This window comes from Natator depressus, chromosome 11, assembly GCF_965152275.1.
Source record: "Natator depressus isolate rNatDep1 chromosome 11, rNatDep2.hap1, whole genome shotgun sequence".
Classification (NCBI taxonomy): domain Eukaryota; kingdom Metazoa; phylum Chordata; order Testudines; family Cheloniidae; genus Natator; species Natator depressus.
This window is the reverse complement of record NC_134244.1, coordinates 70,254,698-70,275,110: the sequence shown is the minus strand read 5'-3', so window position 1 is coordinate 70,275,110 and position 20,413 is coordinate 70,254,698. Positions and strand designations below refer to the sequence as shown.

General features: G+C 41.9%; 1 protein-coding gene across 4 annotated transcripts in view; it reads left to right on the top strand.

Moving 5' to 3' along the window:
- Positions 1–20,413, top strand: part of AGAP1 (ArfGAP with GTPase domain, ankyrin repeat and PH domain 1) — a 680,051-nt gene that overhangs the window by 421,902 nt on the left and 237,736 nt on the right. For all 4 annotated transcript variants that reach the window (XM_074968160.1, XM_074968159.1, XM_074968162.1 and 1 more), the window contains one exon: positions 12,543–12,647. In XM_074968160.1, coding sequence (XP_074824261.1) covers positions 12,543–12,647 — 105 coding nt within the window. The remainder of the gene's footprint in view (positions 1–12,542; positions 12,648–20,413) is intronic.

Genomic DNA, 20,413 nt, shown 5'->3' with positions numbered 1-20,413 from the left:
AGGTAGGAATAGACGCGGCTAATGACAGGAAGGTCGCTTGGGTTATGTGACCTGTGAGGGGAGGGTTTGGGTTTAGCAAATAGGGCATCCACAATAACAAGTGTGTCACTAACCCTGCCGTGCATAATCGGAGTTTTATAGGATTGTTGGAGATGCTGACAGCTCAATTAAAGTGTAACCCTTTGTACCATATACCCTGGCAGAATGACAGAAATATTACCAACAGAAAAAGGAAGGGGCCACAAGGGAACTGGTTAAAGATCCGGTATTCTTTTTCTTCCGCCCTTCATCGAAGCTTGCACAGACCAAGCAGCAAAAAGCATCCATTTGTGAAATAATAGGCTGTCCGGGGGAGGGGTATGGTACCAAACATGTCTACCAAAAAAAAAAAAAGTCTCTGTTAAGTGGTCTTCCTAATGTTTCTATGGAAACACTTTAGATCAGGATGGAAAGTTAAAATCTGTTTTTAAGCCCAACAGGGCTTCCTTCCATCAACCTACTCCCTTCCCCATATACGTCACTTTATACAAATACAATAAAGAGAATTTCATGGTGCGGGGAATTGAGTTACAGTAGCTGTTGTGCCCACCTCGGTGTTGAGACGTCTGCATAATGGTCACTTTTGATTTTTTCGTTATTGCTTTTGTCTCTTGAAGAAAAAATGATCTGTTGTCTTGACTGTACAGCCTACTTTGCAGCTGTTGTGTCATGGTAGGGCCCTTCCTGTATTCAATGTGTAACATCGTAATAGTTGTTTATGCTGCCAGTTTGAAACGTTTATTTTATTTTTAAGTAACAGTGTTTCATTGATGTTTTGTTTGTATTGGGGCAACGTCATTTGTCCCAATATAGCTAGAAGACGGCGCATGATACAGTAGCCACAGCAAGAAGTATTGTTCAAACAGAGCTCATAGCTGCTGGCTTCTGTACTTCTGACTTTGATCCCTTGGTATCAGCCCTCTGGTTTCCCCAACACTAAGTTAATGATTTTGTATTGCAGTGCATTTTGTATGAGCACTCACAGTGGTCTCAAGGAAACCAAAACTGCCAATGCCAAAGGGTTAATAAACTTTTGATTATTAAAGGCTGTGATTTCTACAATGCAGGATAAATGGGAATAAACGGTGAAAGACAACAGAGCTCTCTATATGGTAAGGCAGAATAAAAATGTTTGACTTGCTTGGTGACATGCCTAGACTAGAATAGCTAATGGAGTTCATATCAAGGAATGCACAGTTCCTTTTTAAAAATGAGTAAAATTTAAAAATGAATGTAAATAAATCAGAAATCACAGGAAATAACTGCATCAGAATATAATGTCCTATTGATACAAATCCTTCAATAGTAAAAGTAATGATGATCAAGGATAGCGTACAAGATGGATACTCATTTATCATAATGCTGTCATCACAGGAGTGATGAAGAGCTCTCACTTCCTTCAGAAGGTACATTCTGTATTATTATACTGTGCATTGCCCACTGTACTACCAGCATGTGGCTGGTGGTAATTCCTATAGTTTTAGGGTTATAAAACTGTTACTATCACCTCACCAGAGCGTTGTGTGCACCTATAGTGGAGTTACAGCAGTACCTACTGCCTTTAGCCATCAGTTCCTATTTCACTGCTGACAGTAGAGGAGTTGCCTTATTCTGCTGTTGCATAGAAGCCTTTTTGCCCTTAAAATAAGGAAGCATCCTCTCAGCCAGCTGAAGAGGATATTGTTGCACATTTGATACCAACCCCCCACTTTTGGTTCCCCGAACAATGATTTCTTGTCACTCTCCCTCCTATAGTTTAGTAGAGGTGACTATGACCAGAGGTAAAACTACAAATTCAGCATGATTTCAGGTACCAGGATTCCAGTAGGCAGAGATTCTTATATTGAGAATTGTCTGTGTTCAACATGCAAGTCAGTAAGTAAAACTTACACCATTTTCTTTTGTAAATGAGATAAGACGACATCACCATGAGATAATTCAAACTTCTAGGTTCAGTTTTAAGGGTGCTCAGTACTTACATTATGCTTCAAGGGCTTGAAACTCCAAGCTGTAGCCTGCATCTATCAGCCCTGTGTGATTTCCCTATGGAAAGGAGATTGTAAGATATCTATCTTGGATTAACCGAATCAACTCAGGCACAGGTGTCTTGAGAAGTCTCTGAAATACAGCAATATTAGGTAGACATTCTGCAGAAAAAGCCAGTCTTGCCTGGCATGTAGTGTCCTTCAGCCCATGTTACCAGGCAAGGAAAACGTGTACTCTTGGTAATTCCTGATAATCAGAATTTCAGGCCTAGATCTCATAGCTTTCAACTAGTGGTAACTAGAGTTAAGTTCAAAATGATATGTATGGGAAAGGAAAAATTCTACCTCTGCTAGAGAAAAGCTACTCCCTATGCTTTTTGGAGCTGATCTGTGCTTCCATACACACAAAGACAATGTGCATCCACCTACTGATTCTTGCTCTATTCTCTGTTTGGGGAGCAACACATAATCTTACACTGGATCTGCGTGACAGACTCCCTGTTAGATGCAGTGGCCTGGTCAAGGTCCAGAGGCCACTTATAATCTAATGAGGCTTCCAGATTTATTCTGCTCTGAATTATGACTACGGCTGTATCCACCCTGGGATAGGGAGCTCAGTCACAGTATTTGGCTTTCAAGGCACTTGGTTTCTCCAGAGGGCTGGGGTCAGCAGCTGTATACACTTCAGTCTGTCAGAGGCCTGTTCTCGAAAAGATGGCTGTAATTCAAGTGGACAATAATGCTATCTTATCTACCAACAAGTAGCAAAAGACTCTATGCTCCTGTGACAGGAAGCCCTGCAGAGGGGGAACTGGGCAGTATCTCACTAAATGTTGCTGCTTGTTACTTGGCAGGAAAAGAAAATATGGTCACAGATGTGCTCACCTGGTCAGTAACAGGTCCTCACATGTGGTATCAATATTGGAAGGGATAGGTAGCAGATCTTTCTCATGTGGAAAACATCTAAGATTGATCTGTTTGGCATATATCTGAACAGAAAGATATCATTTTTCTGAGTTCACATGCACAAGACAGATGTAGCCCATGGTAGTAGATACACTCTCATATATTTTTTCACTATCCTCTCTGGTCCTGCTAGTGGAAGGGACATCTGGGGGCAGGAGATGATGTGGCTGTGGGATCTGATGATCGTGCAATCCCACGCTGCTTGATGGCCCACTATTGGTCCATTACCAGTTAGTAGCAGCTGCTCTAAGTTACTCCAGGGGCTAATCCTGGGATCAGAAGTGATGGAAAGATGGTGTATCTGCTGCCCTCCTTGAGTTCTGCAATTGAGTGTAGCTTGCCCTTGGCTGAAACCAAGGATCTATCACTTTTTAAATGGGATGTCTTGTGAAGTGCGGTATAATGGGCCTGTAGTGGATCATTTTGCTTGTCCAACACAACAGTTGTTGAACTGCTTCCTCTTACCATGGTGTGAACTCCATACTTCATTCCTAGGGGTGGTCTTTTCATGACATGGTGTAGGTCGACCAGCTCCTGTTCAGACTCCTAATTATCAGAGTCTGTGGGGTCTTCATGCATTTTAAAAAAAAAACTATTATCAATCCTTTGGAGCTTAATGTTCTTTCAAATTTGATCAAACCTCCAGTGAACCATGTTGTTCCTCTGAGCTTAAGTATTTTCAGTGGAAAAATTTATTCCTTGCAAAAAAAACCCCACATCCCTGCCTGACAAAAGCTTTACCGACAAAAGTGCCATTGTGGACAGCACTATATTGGCAGGAGATGCTCTTCCGCTGACATAGCTACTGCCACTCATTGTGGGGGCGTTAATTATGGTGTCAGCAGAGCTCTCTCCTGCTGGCATAGAGCAGCTACACAGGAGACCTTACAGCTCCACAGATATAGCGGTACAACTCAGTGTATGTTAGCAGTGTTGTGGAACTTCTGAGTTAAGAATGCCCCAATTTTCCCATTCTTTAGGTGTATTTATTTAGCCAAGGATTGTGCTCTAGTTCATTTTTCTTTGAGTTATCTTACCTCTCGATTTTTTATTAATTATGTTGGCACTGGCGATCACACCATTCTATTACTTTGAAGCCTGTTTTTGTTTTTTACAGTTACCCTGCTGTGTTAACTTCTTTAGCTTCCTGGATAGTGCGCCAAAATGCTGACTGATACTACAATCAGTTTCTAGGAACAGAGGTTTCATTGTACTTAAATTCTGGAGAATAGAAAGACACTTACCTGTAGTCGTTGTATATAGCAGGTATGTTGCAATGATAGATCTCCACACACACACCTTTCTTCCCCTCAAAGTTAGGGATACATTTTGAACATCATTTTTTCACCTTTTTCCTCAGCCGAACTGATGCTTAGAGGTAGTAGAATCATAGAATGTCAGGGTTGGAAGGGACCTCAGGAGGTCATCTAGTCCAACCCCCTGCTCAAAGCAGGACCCATCCCCAACTAAATCAATCCCCAACTAAACTAGTAGGGGCCACTACCATCACCTTAGCAGGCACACATGCGCACGCTGCTTGCTGGTGAGGTGGTTTAATATTTATAGACCTGAAGTTGTCACCAATCACATGCTGGAAGTGTGGGGAGAATTGGAGATCTGTTATCCTTAGCGTTTCTGAGAGCAAGAATTACAGGTGAAGACGTGTTCTCTTGCTGAGCTGGACAGCACAGACAGTTGCAGTACAGTTAGTATAAGAGATCACAAGACTTCACAGGCCATCTTAGGTGATCTGTTGCGGGAACTGCAGGGTTTGTCAGACTGTTTACAATGCTAATGGATTTGGAAGGAAGAGGATGCTTTATTGACCAAAATTCACATACAGTAGATGTTTGTGAACTTGTCTGTGAAAATTGACTCAGGCCTTTTTTTTTTTTTTTCCCCCAAGTGTGGTTTTCCTTGTAAATAGTATGCAGATTACATGGCTGGAAAATACTTAGCACTGTTAGCTGCTAATTGCAACAGCTACTGATGAACTGGAGAGCTCTGTGGGAAATTAAGGATTTATGCAATTTATGATTAAGTGAAAGATGACATGTTTCATTCTATCAAAACAACAGCAGGAGAACAGAAACAAATATATACAAATATTTTCTTCTCAAGATGGACATGGTGGGTGAAATCCTCGCTCCACTGAGGTCAATGGGAGCTTTGCCACTAACTTCAGCGTGGCCAAGATTTCACTCCTTGATTTGAGCTCACCGTGTTAAGAAAAATCAAATATTTCTGAAAGTCCTCTTCGTTTAATAATAATAATTAAAAAAAAGGCAGTGCATCAGAGATCAGTTGAAATGTGTGGTAAGACTAGAACCTTTGTTTTAAGGAATAACAAAAAATTGAGGAGTATTTTTGTTGATGTATTAATTTTGGCATCAGTAAGCGTCACGGAGTCCCACTAACTCTCCTCTGCCTTCCTCCATAACCAAAAGCAACAGTTTATAAGTTCCTATAAAACAGGGACACAAAGGCAATATTAAGCATCTGTAGCTTTTTCAACAAAAAAGTGTTTAAATGGTTTTATTGTGTAAGAATGAAAAAATGTGGGAAATGGAGAGTTATTTACACAGCCTTGTGTATAGTACATACAGCTCCACTATGTAGAACCCAAAACACACATTAACCTTAAACAAACTCATGGTGGTTTCTTCATTCACTTGCATTTAAAGCTGCTTAAGCAGGTAAGGATTGTTGCCCAAGGCAAAGAATTCATAATTTCTAGATTTAATTGTTAACTAGATAGTCAAACTGAGCTGGTTTTTAGAATACGTACTAGTCCCTAGAGTTTCAGCCCACCACCTTACGTGCAATCAATCCCACATGGGAGTCTTGTCATTAACTGTTCCTCGGGTTGCCATAATGATCAGGATACCAAATCTGACAGTGGTCTGTAGCATCTCTTGGTACCTTGAAGCTCAACAACAGCAGCTGATTGGCGCAGTTAGGCCCCCGATCTCTAACAGCAAATGCAATCAATAAATCTTTGTTGGTAAATAATTGCTATTGAACAGAGTTTTAATATAAATTTATGAGCAGTGTTTTATCACAGCTTGGGGCTACAGCAAGCCAGTGAGTGATAGATTTCAGATAACACTTACATTCATTACATTAACTTTGTAAGTTATTTAAAGCTTGTACACTTAACATTGCTTTTGGCTTGCAATGACCTCCTGGGACTAGATTCAGCGTACACATTACTAATAAAGAGATTGCAATACAGACAGACAGTTCCTCTGTTTTTTGCACGATGAGAAAGTTCCTTGAGCAAAAACTAAGCAATGAAGTGTGTGCACTCAAATCAAAGTATTTTTCTTGTAGCTCATTAAAACCACACAAAACATGATCTGGTATTAAATACTGTAAATATGAAGTATCCCACTATTAAATCCACAGCAGTTTTTGGGGAAGGTGATAAAATTGAATTTGAAGTGTTAAATGTTTTTCATAGTTGGTGAGCAAATTGGAGGTGTTAAAATCTGAAAGTCTTGAGGCTTGGGTCATCCATGCCTAAATTGTACTGCTAAAATTGTCGAGATAGAGGAAAGCACGAAACTGAAGTATGTACATGGATCAATTGTCAGATGAAATGATACTATCTGGTCAATGAGAGTTTTTGGAACAGACTTTTTTTAATAAACAAAAAGTGATATCTTGGAGAGATTTGAGGGCTAGAAATTATTATTTACTTAGATCAGGTATGTCCCTGAGTTGAATGGCCTGAGGATAAAACATGATTATATAATGTACAGAGTGTACACTAGTAGATCTTAGTGGTAAGCAACACTTGAAAGTGGAGTGAGTTGAAGAATTTTTTAAAAATAAAGTATATTTCTTGCTTTGTGTTGTGTATCTATATTTTAAATCTAGTTTATGGTTAAGTGTATTTTTAGCTATTCTTAACTCCTAGGCTAAGAACATTCTCAAGACCACTCTCCAGGGTTGTCACAGACAGAGTGGCTCTCTTATATTAGAAAAATAGATATGTTTACATTTTTGCTTGATTAAACGTGTTAAAATGGTGACTTCATATAATTTTGCCTTTTGATCAGCATGATGTTAATTTTGAACAGTGCTTTTATCTTAGTGGAGCAGAAAGTAGGTTTGTATACACTTTTCTACCTGCCCTTTATAGTCTCTGATTTCCTGGACAGGTGTCCCCTGTATTAAACAATTAAAATACCTCCCTTCCATTTTTTCCCATTGTTTTCCTGCCTGATGTTTCTATACATTTCAGAGTAAAGAGCGAATTGAAGTGATTCATCCAGTCCCTTTTTTCCCTCTCTGCAAGGGGGAACCAATTCTGTTATGCATCTAAGGAGTATGGAAGAAATGAAAATAAAATTTTAATGTCTTGCTCTGATATGGAAAATGAGATCAGGGAGATCTTAGGGACTGGCGCCGGGCCACAGACCGGCTGTTGAGAAACACTGCATTAGAAGAGATGATGCAGGGGGACTGTAATGTAGTCTCTCTTTTCCTTCCACTGTTCACTGCCTAACATGCACTTGCTCAGAGGCTACAGCAGTGGTGTCCAATCTGTGACTCTCAAGAGTCTAAATGTGGCCCTTGAGGACAACTGTGTGAAGAGACTGTGTATTTTTAGGTATGTATGGATTAAAGAATAGAAAATGTGCTTCCTGAGCATCACCCTGTCACTTTTAACCAGAAGGGTCTGAATCAGCTTTGACATCACGGGGAGGAGTTAGGGGATCCTGCAGTCTCAGGGGTATATCTACATGAGGATAAAAAACCCATACCTGGCCAGTGTCAGCCTGTGTTAGCTGATTTGGGCTCACAGGATTTGGACTAAATATTGCTGTGTAAATGTTCAGGCTCAGGCTGGAGCCCAAGCTCTGGGACCCTTCAGCCTCGCAGGACCAATCCCCAACTAAATCATCCCTCGATCTGCTGGCAATGCCCCTGCGTACACATCCCAAAATGCCATTGGCCTTCTTGGCAACAAGGGCACACTGTTGACTCATATCTAGCTTCTTGTCCACTGTAACCCCCAGGTCCTTTTCTGTAGAACTGCTGCCTAGCCATTCGGTCCCTAGTCTGTAGCGGTGCATGGGATTCTTCCGTCCTAAGTGCAGGACTCTGCACTTGTCCTTGTTGAACCTCATCAGATTTCTTTTGGCCCAATCCTCCAATTTGTCTAGGTCCCTCTGTATCCTATCCCTACCCTCCAGCGTATCTACCTCTCCTCCCAGTTTAGTGTCATCTGAAAACTTACTGAGGGAGCAATCCATGTCGTCCTCCAGATCATTTCTTTCCGTAAAACCAAAGACCCTTAACTACAGCTAAGTAAAAGTAATGTTTAATTCCATATTTTCAACTGGTGTTTCTAAAGTTGTGAATCCTGCTTTTCATGGGGATATTAATAACCTTGTGTTGAAATTAACTTACTTTGTGTGTACACTGACTATTAAAATCTTCACAATTTAGCCTTTGCCAGAGGGTAATTTTACCCTGGAATCTCTATGCTTAATGAAGAGAATACTGCAAATAATGTGGTGATATGAATTGCTTCTGAAGTTATTACCGCTGTACTAGACATGAGTCTGAACTAGAACCCCAGATGTGTTCCGTCTCAGACCTTGGGAATGTTCTGATCCAGAGTAGAGGTGGAGGTTCATTTTCTGTCCTTAAATGAAGCAGTATTAATTGTTCTACCGTGTTTTGAGTGCCATTGTGGGTCAAGTATCTCTTGTGAAGTATTTTATCTTTGGACTGATGGAGTGAATGGCTGACACTAGCTATAAATACTACTTTAGTCAGTTAACTCAAATAGTTAAAACAACAACAAAAACAAATCACATTGCAAGGGAGGTTAGATGTACATAATGTTCAATAGAACACTACCATACATAATAATATAGTGGAATCCTCTTTTTTTAAAAATATGAAGCTGTGTAACTTGCATTTTGATTGTCAGAGTGATGACTTCATCCAGATCCATGAATTGGAACTTCCTAACTCTTACATGGATAGTAGCGAAACCTTCTTTGTGCAAGAACCAAGTGCATTTTAGACATTTTAATATCATAGAACTTTTAGGATTGCCAAGGATTGTCCTGGAGTCTCCAGGAATTAAAGATTAATCTTTAATTAAAGATTGTCATGTGATGAAACCTCCAGGAATATGTCCAACCAAAATTAGTAACCTTACACTTCATTGATCTTATAATTGCCTTGAACAGGCACCTCCAAAGTAGTAAAATGTTTTACCTGTAATTGAGTGGCAGTCAAAAATGTGTAAAGCGCATTTCCACTTCTTGAAAATTTGAAGAAAGTGGATAGGAAAAAATTACCAACGTGATGCTTTACAGTTTAATTCCTAATAAAGAGTATAAAGAAAAAACATATCAGCACCAGTTGGGGAATAGCTTTTGGAAAGTAATTTTTTATTTATAGCACAGTGATAACAGTGCAATCTTACATTTATGCGAATTCAGTTTTAGTTAGGTGCCGTATAAAAGACTGGAAAGGTGAAATGACATATCACCTCTTACAGACGAACATAGAAGTCAAAGGCAGATGTAAGCTTTCATTTTTAATAGAAGAAAACAATTTCTCTTGCATGAGAAGACAGTAATTAGCACATAAACCTCAAACTTGCAGAACCATGGAAAGAACATTCAGAACCCTGTTCCATTTTTACACGTTTGAGGTCTCCAGCCCTGGGAAGTTGCATCCAACAGCACCAAGAGAAACCTGACCCCAAAACTATCAGAAAGTTACTACAACACATTTGTGCCTAATTTCAGTCATTTAAAGTGTGCTTTTGGGTACAGTGTCTTTCATAGCCAATGTGGATTCTGAAAGGTCACTGTTGTGGCCTTTATTTAAAGAGTGTGTCTAGTAAAGGGCAGTTATGACCCTGGGACTCCCCTGTGGAACCATCTCCATGGTTGCTAAAGGAGTATTATGAGTCCATCTGGATTGTGGCATGGGGGATTTGGTTGAGGATTATGTCTGTCAGTGTTTGGGGGAGGGAAACTGTTTTCTGAAGCAGTGGAGCAGTTGTAATTGTGCATTGGCACAGGTCTGACCCTTGTCCCCTTGTATTGTTGGGACTCAGTCTGAAATGACATAATTTTATAAAGCGAGCTGTTGACTGAAAAAGTAAGCATGCGTCACAGCTTGCTTTAGGTTTATTCATTTTAAAAATTTGTACTAAATAAAGTATCATAATAGTTGGAAATACTACACCTTTTACTTTCTATTTCCTGCTGTATTTTCCATGTACTAATATTGAATGCTATTCCTTCATTATTTAATTTTATTTAGTGGAAACATTCTTCTGTTAAATTCATAGGGATAAGATGAAACCAGTGCATGTTTTAGTTCAAATTGCTGGTTGTGTTGAGCTTTAAATTAATAAACATAAGAGTCTGATTTTGGTTGGAACTGATCCATGCTGTTGAGCACCTGACACACCACAGGATTTATTGAATTTGCCGATTCTTCTCAGTACAAAATGACCAGGCCTAACTGTGGGTCCCCAAGATGGTACTTGGGTACAAAGATAGAAGTTTGATATTTGCCTGAGTAAGAGCAGTTTAACTAGAAATATTCCTCAACCAAATTATACTGTGCAGCATTCATTAAGAGATGCCTTATAATTGCGTTTATCAGAATTTCCTAGACAAAACTGTTCCTAAGGCATTGGTTGGCATACCTTGATTAGCCTACTGTGGCAATTCACTTAGTACATTTCAGTGTGCTTAGCTTTTTATTTACTTCAGAATACACTGAAATGCCACAGAAGTTCCAGCCAATCTAACTGTGATAATGAATTTTTAAAATATAAATCATGGCTTGTAAAACACTAAAATTCAACTGAGAGGTGTTTAGATCAAATGCTATATTAAAGTGGCTATATTATATTATAGTGTTTCTGTTTTTTTAAACTCATGATGAAAGACCTTTTAGTTATTAGTGCTAGTTATTGAAAGTTGCAAGTTCCACGTGCATGTTTAGTATAAGTTCAGTGTTTCAGTCCTTTTCCTTTTGAGTGTTACAATTACCAATATAGATGTAAACTATATTTCAGCATGGGCATAACTGGAATTGGAGAGCCAGGTGATAAGATTAAATGAATTGTGTATTAAAAATTGCTTTTGTCTAATGAAATTACTCCATCTGGTTTCCTGTCTCTCAACACCCTAACCAGTCAACGTATAATGTAATGATGGGGGAAAAGGTCCACTGGGTGAGACTACTTCCTTAGTGAACATGAAATGACACCATATGTTTCATGAGTTAGGTTGGTAGTAATTAAAAAAAGATCAAGTACATAAAAATATTTAGTTTTTTCTCTTGATTTTCTTTTCTTGCTCTTCCTTCTGTATTTTTCCCGTGTTCCAGTTGTTCATAAATTCCAGTTTAGTTTGGACTGCAACTGGAATTCCTTACAGACCATTTTTTGTCTTGAGTTTCCTTTTCATTTTGGTTCCTTTCCTCTCCAGTGTTTTTGTGTACTTTCAGTAGTTTTACATCTTAATTCATTGTTCAATCATCTCTTCCCTCTGCTGTGGTAAATTACTTCCTGTTTGGCTGCTCTTATTTTCCTTTGCACTCCCTGGAAATACAAAACTTGGCCTCTTCCCTCTCTTACTCCATGACTCCCAAGTTGTGCTTCCATTCATCTTCTTCCAATGTTACCTTCTGATTACTCAAAAGTGCACTCTCAAGATCTCACCCTACAACTTGCTTTAGCTTTATTTCCTTGTAAGGGTCTCTCCTGCTGTCACCTGCATTAGTAGTGCTTCTCCTTGCTAGGATTATAAGTAACTGGAAGAATTTCTGTGCAGTGCCATCGCTTGGGAAAGGGAGAAGAAGCTGCACAAATTAGGAGAAGAAGCTGCACAAATTAGTAGAATGAGTGTTCAAGCAGAAACAATCAAATGCTAACTGCTGCATTTCCGTGCCCAAGCTGTGGCTGAGCTCAGGTACAGCAGAGGAATCCACACATAGTAGTTGCTATAAAGGAATCCAAAAGCCACACACCAAAAACACTAGAATCCATAATTGCATGGAAAATCCATTCAGACAGAAATTTATTATTTATCATTTATTTTATCGTGCCCACAAGTGTACTAGGTGTTTGATCTTTGCTCAACTTAGAGTTTATTGTTATGGCCATAAATCTGACTGAGTGCCACCATTAAAATATAAATTCTAAGGGAGGTATAATTCAGTACAAAAGCTTCTCGTGATAGCCCTAGTGGACAGAGCAAATGTTGACACAGACTATATTTTCTTGGGCTAATCTGCTTTATTGAAAACCAAGTTGAAGAGCTACTACTCTACTACTACTCGGGCTACTGGTAGCTGCCATTCGATATATTTTGGCAGAAAGACAAGGGAGAAACAAAGTGAAGAGATGGAGAAGCTTGTAGGGAAACACAGTACTAGAATGTTAGTAAATATGTTATAAGTTTCTGCTGCCCTTGCCTTTGAATGGCTATACATTTGCAAAAGATCATGTTTCATTCCTTTCTCAGCCTTTTCCCCTCTCTTCCTCTCTAACAGGGTGTGCTGCTAAAGCGAAGTGGCAAGTCATTGAATAAAGAGTGGAAGAAGAAATACGTTACCTTGTGTGACAACGGTGTACTGACCTATCATCCCAGTTTACATGTAAGTATGCCACACTCTTTGCAGTCAGCACTTGTCAGACCACAGATCAAGTACTGTTAGCAGGCTCATCTGGACATGGTTTGACAAAAATATCCTGTCTCTGGTGGAAAAAAATCCTGAAGCTATGAACCTGTGGGCACACAGGAGCCAAATTCCACAGTATGATCACTTGTACAACAAGATAACCTTCCTTTATGCAGTTTACTAGTTGTTCAGTAGATGTAAGAGTTTATTTTGTGTTGGGCTTCTTCTAGACTTGCAGGAGAGGCTGTAAATATCAGGATTTTAAGAGATGACACTTTTTGACTTGGGAAAGGTGATTTGAATGCAGTAAATAAGAATGTATTTTTTAAGTTTTCTATAGTTTGTGTTTCCTGGGTAGCTGTGATGGTGGCATTTTAAAAATAAAAAAACCTTTTAACACCTTTTTAGATTGTAAATTACTGGAATTTTCACATACACCATTAAACTACCTTATGTCGAAGACACTATTGCACCGATCTTACATTGGTGCTCAAGAAGGGGTGAAAACATGAGGCACCTCCCCTCCCTTTAGGCCCCCCTAACCACAATCCACAGTCACAATCATCTGGGGGAACTTGGTTGCTGCACAGTGCTAGCACTCCTGTAAGCACTACCTACCTGAAAAGAGTGGAGAATCATAAAATATCAGGATTGGAAGGGACCTCAGGAGGTCATCTAGTCCAACCCCCTGCTCAAAGCAGGACCAATCCCCAACTAAATCATCCCAGCCAGGGCTTTGTCAAGCCTGATCTTAAAAACCTCAAAGGAAGGAGATTCCACCACCTCCCTAGGTAACGCATTCCAGTGTTTCACCACTCTCCTAGTGAAAAAGTTTTTCCTAATATCCAACCTAAACCTCCCCCACTGCAACTTGAGACCATTACTCCTTGTTCTGTCGTCTGCTACCACTCGGAACAGTCTAGATCCATCCTCTTTGGGACCCCCTTTCAGGCAGTTGAAAGCAGCTATCAAATCCCCCCTCATTCGTCTCTTCTGCAGACTAAATAATCCCAGTTCCCTCAGCCTCTCCTCATAAGTCATGTGCTCCAGCCCCCTAATCATTTTTGTTGCCCTCCACTGGACTCTTTCCAGTTTTTCCACATCCTTCTTGTAGTGTGGGGCCCAAAACTGGACACAGTACTCCAGATGAGGCCTCACCAATGTCGAATAGAGGGGAACAATCACGTCCCTCGATCTGCTGGCTATGCCCCTACTTATACATCCCAAAATGCCATTGGCCTTCTTGGCAACAATGGCACACTGCTGACTCATATCCAGCTTCTCGTCCACTGGAACCCCTAGGTCCTTTTCTGCAGAACTGCTGCGTAGCCATTCGGTCCCTAGTCTGTAGCGGTGCATGGGATTCTTCCGTCCTAAGTGCAGGACTCTGCACTTGTCCTTGTTGAACTTCATCAGATTTCTTTTGGCCCAATCCTCCAATTTGTCTAGGTCCTTTTGTATCCTATCTCTACCGGCCAGCATGTCTACCACTCTTCCCAGTTTAGTGTCATCTGCAAACTTGCTGAGGGTGCAATGCACGCCATCTTCCAGATCATTAATGAAGATAATGAACAAAACCAGCCCCAGGACCGACCCTTGGGGCACTCTGCTTGATACTAGCTGCCAACTAGACATGGAGCCATTGATCACTACCTGTTGAGCCCGACAATCTAGCCAGCTTTCTATCCACCTTATAGTCCATTCATCCAGCCCATACTACTTTAACTTGCTGGCAAGAATACTGTGGGAGACCGTGTCAAAAGCTTTGCTAAAGTCAAGGAATAACACGTCCACTGCTTTCCCCTCATCCACAGAGCCAGTTATCTCATCATAGAAAGCAATTAGGTTAATCAGCCGTGACTTGCCCTTGGTGAATCCATGTTGACTGTTCCTGATCACTTTCCTCTCCTCTAAGTGCTTCAAAAGAGTTTTCTCCATCGGTCAGAGCTGATTGGTTAGGTAGGAGAGAACATGCTGCTGCATCTCTTTGAAGGGGGTGGAGCCAAAACTGCTTCTGCAATGTGGGATCCAATACACTCAGGCTCTTCAACATGCTGTCCAGTACAGGCCATGACTTTAAAATCACAATCTAGGCCTATGTTTCTGAATTTGCCAAGATCACAGAGATGGGGTGTGTGTGTATTTTTGTGTTGTAGAATCACATTCCTCACTATGATCAAAGGTCCGTCAAATTTATTGTCATATAAACCCAGCATCCCAGCAGTCTCATCTGTCTTTAAACTGAACATTTAAATAGTGAGCTCTCAAGCATTAAAGAATGTAAATCTTTTCTCTAAAGGGATGCATCGTAGTGGAAGTGCTTTGGCGTTCATAGATCTGCACGTTGGTCCTAGTTTTAGTGGGTTAAAACTGTTGGGGCCACCTGCTGGCCTGCTTCCAGTGCTGTACCAATTGAGTCTTTCTTGACTGCATTCAGCAGAAGAGCTCTCCCGGGACTACAATCCACTGAGCATTAGTGGTTGATCTGGCTTGGTACAAAACTGCTCAGCCTTACTTTCTACCCTGTTGAGAATGTCTTACTGTCATCTCTGATGTCACTTCCTTGATTCTTTAGAACTACTGATTTCATAAATTGCATGGCAGTTAGCTGCAAGGCACTCACCCGCAACAGAATTCATATCCCAAAATCTTTGTCTACTCCAGCAGGGCTTCATCCCCTGTTCTTCTGATCCTTTTAGAACAGCCCAACTGCATCTGCTTCTCTGGTTCTTCCATTAAATTGTGTGAGGCTGGCAAGGAAGTCTCAAAGCATTTGACCTTGAAGCAAGAGTTGAGCCTCCCTGCTGCAAGTCAAGACTATCAGCATTGCCCTTTTGTGAGCAATGCTGATACAGGGCAATCAATTCTGGTTTTTGCTGAAGGTATATCTCAGTGTACTACCACTTGCTCACCTTCCTCCCCATACATGTAAGGGTTTTATAACTTCTCATTACTTTTCCCTTACAATTTAAGTGTTAAAGTAATATCTACACTATCACATTGAAGGAGCCAGCCATTCGAGCACCAGGAGCAGAGAGTTTCCTTAGCAGGGGTGTCACAAAATGTCTCACTTGATCAACTGGCTTAGAATTTTAAAGCTATAGGAATTTCCACCAAGACAGTGGGTGCATAAAGCCAATAGTAATCCACTGAAATGTACTGTTGCAGTACAGGGTGAAGATTGATACTGTAGCACACGCTCCTTGCTATGGCTTGGTGTGCAGTCATGTGAATTTAGCAAATTTAAAATGCCAGTCTGTTTAAGGTTAGGAAGCAGCTACATTATATCCTTACTGTGGAGTGAATGATAACCTATATTATGTGATTTTAAATGTTATTTCCATTGGCATTAGTCTTGAAGAAGCCATTGGAAATCATTCCAAAAGTAACAAGGGTATCCATGGAAGATTTTTATTTTTGTTCGTTTAGGTATTATCAGTGTAGAGTGTGGAGCACTCTTACTATCTCTGTCAACCAGGTGGCAGCCAATTACCATGAATAGTCTTTTTGCCTTCTCCAGGCTGTAGGTGCTTTCTGCTACTCATTCTGCAGCAGAGTTCCATGCAGAGCCAGTGGTCCGCAGAGGAAATGGGAGAGTAAGGCTAGTAGATTTGGGTAATTCTGTCTCTGTCCTTCATCGTGAACAAGTGCTGCTCTCCCCTTGGTGGGTTGGAAATGCAAATAGCTTCTGCCTAGTCATATATGTAAACCACAGCTTGAGGCAGAATCAGATATTCAACACTCAGTTACATACATAAGACCTGTTTGTACAGAATTTCTACATAAGCAATCTGCTGTGTAGACTCCCAGCTTGTTGTGAATATGAAACTGGAGTGAACTTCACTCTCCAGAACCTGAAAGGAATGATCCAGAAATGGATTCTCACTAGAAGGAAGAAGCCATGTAACTCATCTCTTGTACAGTGCACAATATTTTCTTGTGACTCTACATCTGTTCTTGAACCTGTTCAGAAAGCAGCAAAAGAGGCTGTCATTGGTTTTTCCACCCGTCATAAGGTTACTACTGATTAGTCTACAGAGGTGTGTTCATTCCATCCTCATTCTAAAACGAAGAATGCCCTTTCCTTACCAAACTCAGAGCCTTTGCACTAGGTCTCACGAGGGGAAGGAATCATAGAATCATAGAATATCAGGGTTGGAAGGGACCTCAGGAGGTCATCTAGTCCAACCCCCTGCTCAAAGCAGGACCAATCCTCAATTAAATCATCCCAGCCAGGGCTTTGTCAAGCCTGACCTTAAAAACTTCTAAGGAAGGAGATTCTACCACCTCCCTAGGTAACGCATTCCAGTGTTTCACCACCCTCCTAGTGAAAAAGTTTTTCCTAATATCCAACCTAAACCTCCCCCACTGCAACTTGAGACCATTACTCCTTGTTCTGTCATCTGCTACCACTCGGAACAGTCTAGATCCATCCTCTTTGGGACCCCCTTTCAGGCAGTTGAAAGCAACTATCAAATCCCCCCTCATTCGTCTCTTCTGCAGACTAAATAATCCCAGTTCCCTCAGCCTCTCCTCATAAGTCATGTGCTCCAGCCCCCTAATCATTTTTGTTGCTCTTCGCTGGACTCTCTCCAATTTATCCACATCCTTCTTGTAGTGTGGGGCCCAAAACTGGACACAGTACTCCAGATGAGGCCTCACCAATGTCGAATAGAGGGGAATGATCATGTCCCTCGATCTGCTGGCTATGCCCCTACTTATACATCCCAAAATGCCATTGGCCTTCTTGGCAACAAGGGCACACTGCTGACTCATATTCAGCTTCTCGTCCACTGTAACCCCTAGGTCCTTTTCCGCAGAACTGCTGCCTAGCCATTCGGTCCCTAGTCTGTAGCTGTGCATTGGGTTCTTCCGTCCTAAGTGCAGGACCCTGCACTTATCCTTATTGAACCTCATCAGGTTTCTTTTGGCCCAATCCTCCAATTTGTCTAGGTCCCTCTGTATCCTATCTCTGCCCTCCAGCGTATCTACCACTCCTCCCAGTTTAGTATCATCCGCAAATTTGCTGAGAGTGCAATCCACACCATCCTCCAGATCATTTATGAAGATATTGAACAAAACCGGCCCCAGGACCGACCCTTGGGGCACTCCACTTGATATGGCTGCCAACTAGACATGGAGCCATTGATCACTACCCGTTGAGCCCGACAATCTAGCCAACTTTCTACCCACCTTATAGTGCATTCATCCAGCCCATACTTCTTTAACTTGCTGGCAAGAATACTGTGGGAGACCGTGTCAAAAGCTTTGCTAAAGTCAAGAAACAATACATCCACTGCTTTCCCTTCATCCACAGAACCAGTTATCTCATCATAGAAAGCAATTAGGTTAATCAGCCTTCCCCCGTTCGCCACGAGTTTTCAAAGATAATGGCCAATGGCTCTGCAATCACATCCGCCAATTCCTTTAGCACTCTCGGATGCAACGCATCCGGCCCCATGGACTTGTGCACGTCCAGCTTTTCTAAATAGTCCCTAACCACCTCTTTCTCCACAGAGGGCTGGCCACCTACTCCCCATGCTGTGATGCCCAGCGCAGCAGTCTGGGAGCTGACCTTGTTCGTGAAGACAGAGGCAAGAAAAGCATTGAGTACATTAGCTTTTTCCACATCCTCTGTCACTAGGTTGCCTCCCTCATTCAGTAAGGGGCCCACACTTTCCTTGGCTTTCTTCTTGTTGCCAACATACCTGAAGAAACCCTTCTTGTTACTCTTAACATCTCTTGCTAGCTGCAGCTCCAGGTGTGATTTGGCCCTCCTGATTTCATTCCTACATGCCCGAGCAATATTTTTATACTCTTCCTGGTCATTTGTCCAATCTTCCACATCTTGTAAGCTTCTTTTTTATGTTTAAGATCCGCAAGGATTTCACCGTTAAGCCAAGCTGGTCGCCTGCCATATTTACTATTCTTTCGACACATCGGGATGGTTTGTCCCTGTAACCTCAATAGGGATTCCTTGAAATACAGCCAGCTCTCCTGGACTCCTTTCCCCCTCATGTTATTCCCCCAGGGGATCCTGGCCATCTGTTCCCTGAGGGAGTCGAAGTCTGCTTTCCTGAAGTCCAGGGTCCGTATTCTGCTGCTTACCTTTCTTCCCTGTGTCAGGATCCTGAACTCGACCAACTCATGGTCACTGCCTCCCAGATTCCCATCCACTTTTGCTTCCCCCATTAATTCTTCCCGGTTTGTGAGCAGCAGGTCAAGAAAAGCTCCCCCCCTAGTTGGCTCCTCTAGCACTTGCACCAGGAAATTGTCCCCTACATTTTCCAGAAACTTCCTGGATTGTCTATGCACCGCTGTAGTGTTCTCCCAGCAGATATCAGGAAGATTAAAGTCGCCCATGAGAACCAGGGCGTGTGATCTAGTAGCTTCTGCGAGTTGCCGGAAGAAAGCCTCATCCACCTCATCCCCCTGATCCGGTGGTCTATAGCAGACTCCCACCATTACATCACCCTTGTTGCTCACGCTTCTAAACTTAATCCAGAGACACTCAGGTTTTTCTGCAGTTTCATACCAGAGCTCTGAGCAGTCATACTGCTCCCTTACATACAGTGCTACTCCCCCACCTTTTCTGCCCTGCCTGTCCTTCCTGAACAGTTTATAACCATCCATGACAGTACTCCAGGAGGAAAAGACTACCTTGTTTTGTGCCTGAAGTTGAAGCTGATGGGCAGCTGTGGTGTCACAGCAAAACACCTTCTTCTTCGAGTGATTTCCCTGTGTTTGCTCCACTTCAGGTGTCAGTGCATCCCAGTGCCTTTGCTCAGAGAGTTTTAGTAGTAGTGCCCATACTGGTCGCATTTGTATGGCGCCGGTCTAGTGACACTGTTGGTGCCTCATCCAGTGTGCGTACAACCTGAACTCCTTAGTTCCTTGTCAACCGTCCCCAGCCTGAGATGGAGCTCCCAGCACTCCTGTAAAAATTAGATAGTACTCCTGTTTAGATAGTTTAAGATAGTATAGGCAGAATAAGCTTTAGTTCTTAGTTAATTATCTACCCTTTTTTCACAAAAAAAAATATATTTTCCGTTTATCCTGTAGAACAGTTAGGATAAGACAGCAAAATGCTAAAATGCTTGGTTCATCGGTCTTTAAACGCTGCACGATGTGCAGGGAAGCTATGCTGAGGTCAGACGGACACATTTAATATGTCTATTGCTTGGGGGAAACGCACATTGCTCAGAAATGTGTCCATTGTAGCAACCTCAAAGCCAGGGCTCACAGAGATAGAGACCTGAGGCTGAAACTCATTTTGATGAAGAAGTCTCTACGACCAGCCTCTGACCCGGGGCAGGAAACCCCTCCTGGCATAGGTGACCAGATATTTCTCCAGCAAGGTCTCCTAAGACTCATTTTTCCAAAACACCTGCAAGGAAATGGGCATCTTCTTTGCCTCATAGAGCGCAGACCATGAGAAAGCTGTCTCCAGCCAGGTCACTCTCCTCGGTGCTGACCGCACTGCGGCTCAGCACTCATGAAGCTCCGGGAACCTCTGGCACTGCCTGTGCAGGGGCCTCTGCAGAATCCCAGCTTTCCAGTGCGGAGTCAAGGGGCACCAAGCCTACTTCCTCCACTGCGGCACCGTCGATGACACTGACGGAGTCGGAACAGTTAGTCACTCTGCCAATTATGCCGCCTCCCATGATGACAACAGCTCCAACAAAGACCACAGCAGCGGCAGCGGCACCAACTGCTACATCAGCGAAGCAATCGGCACCCAC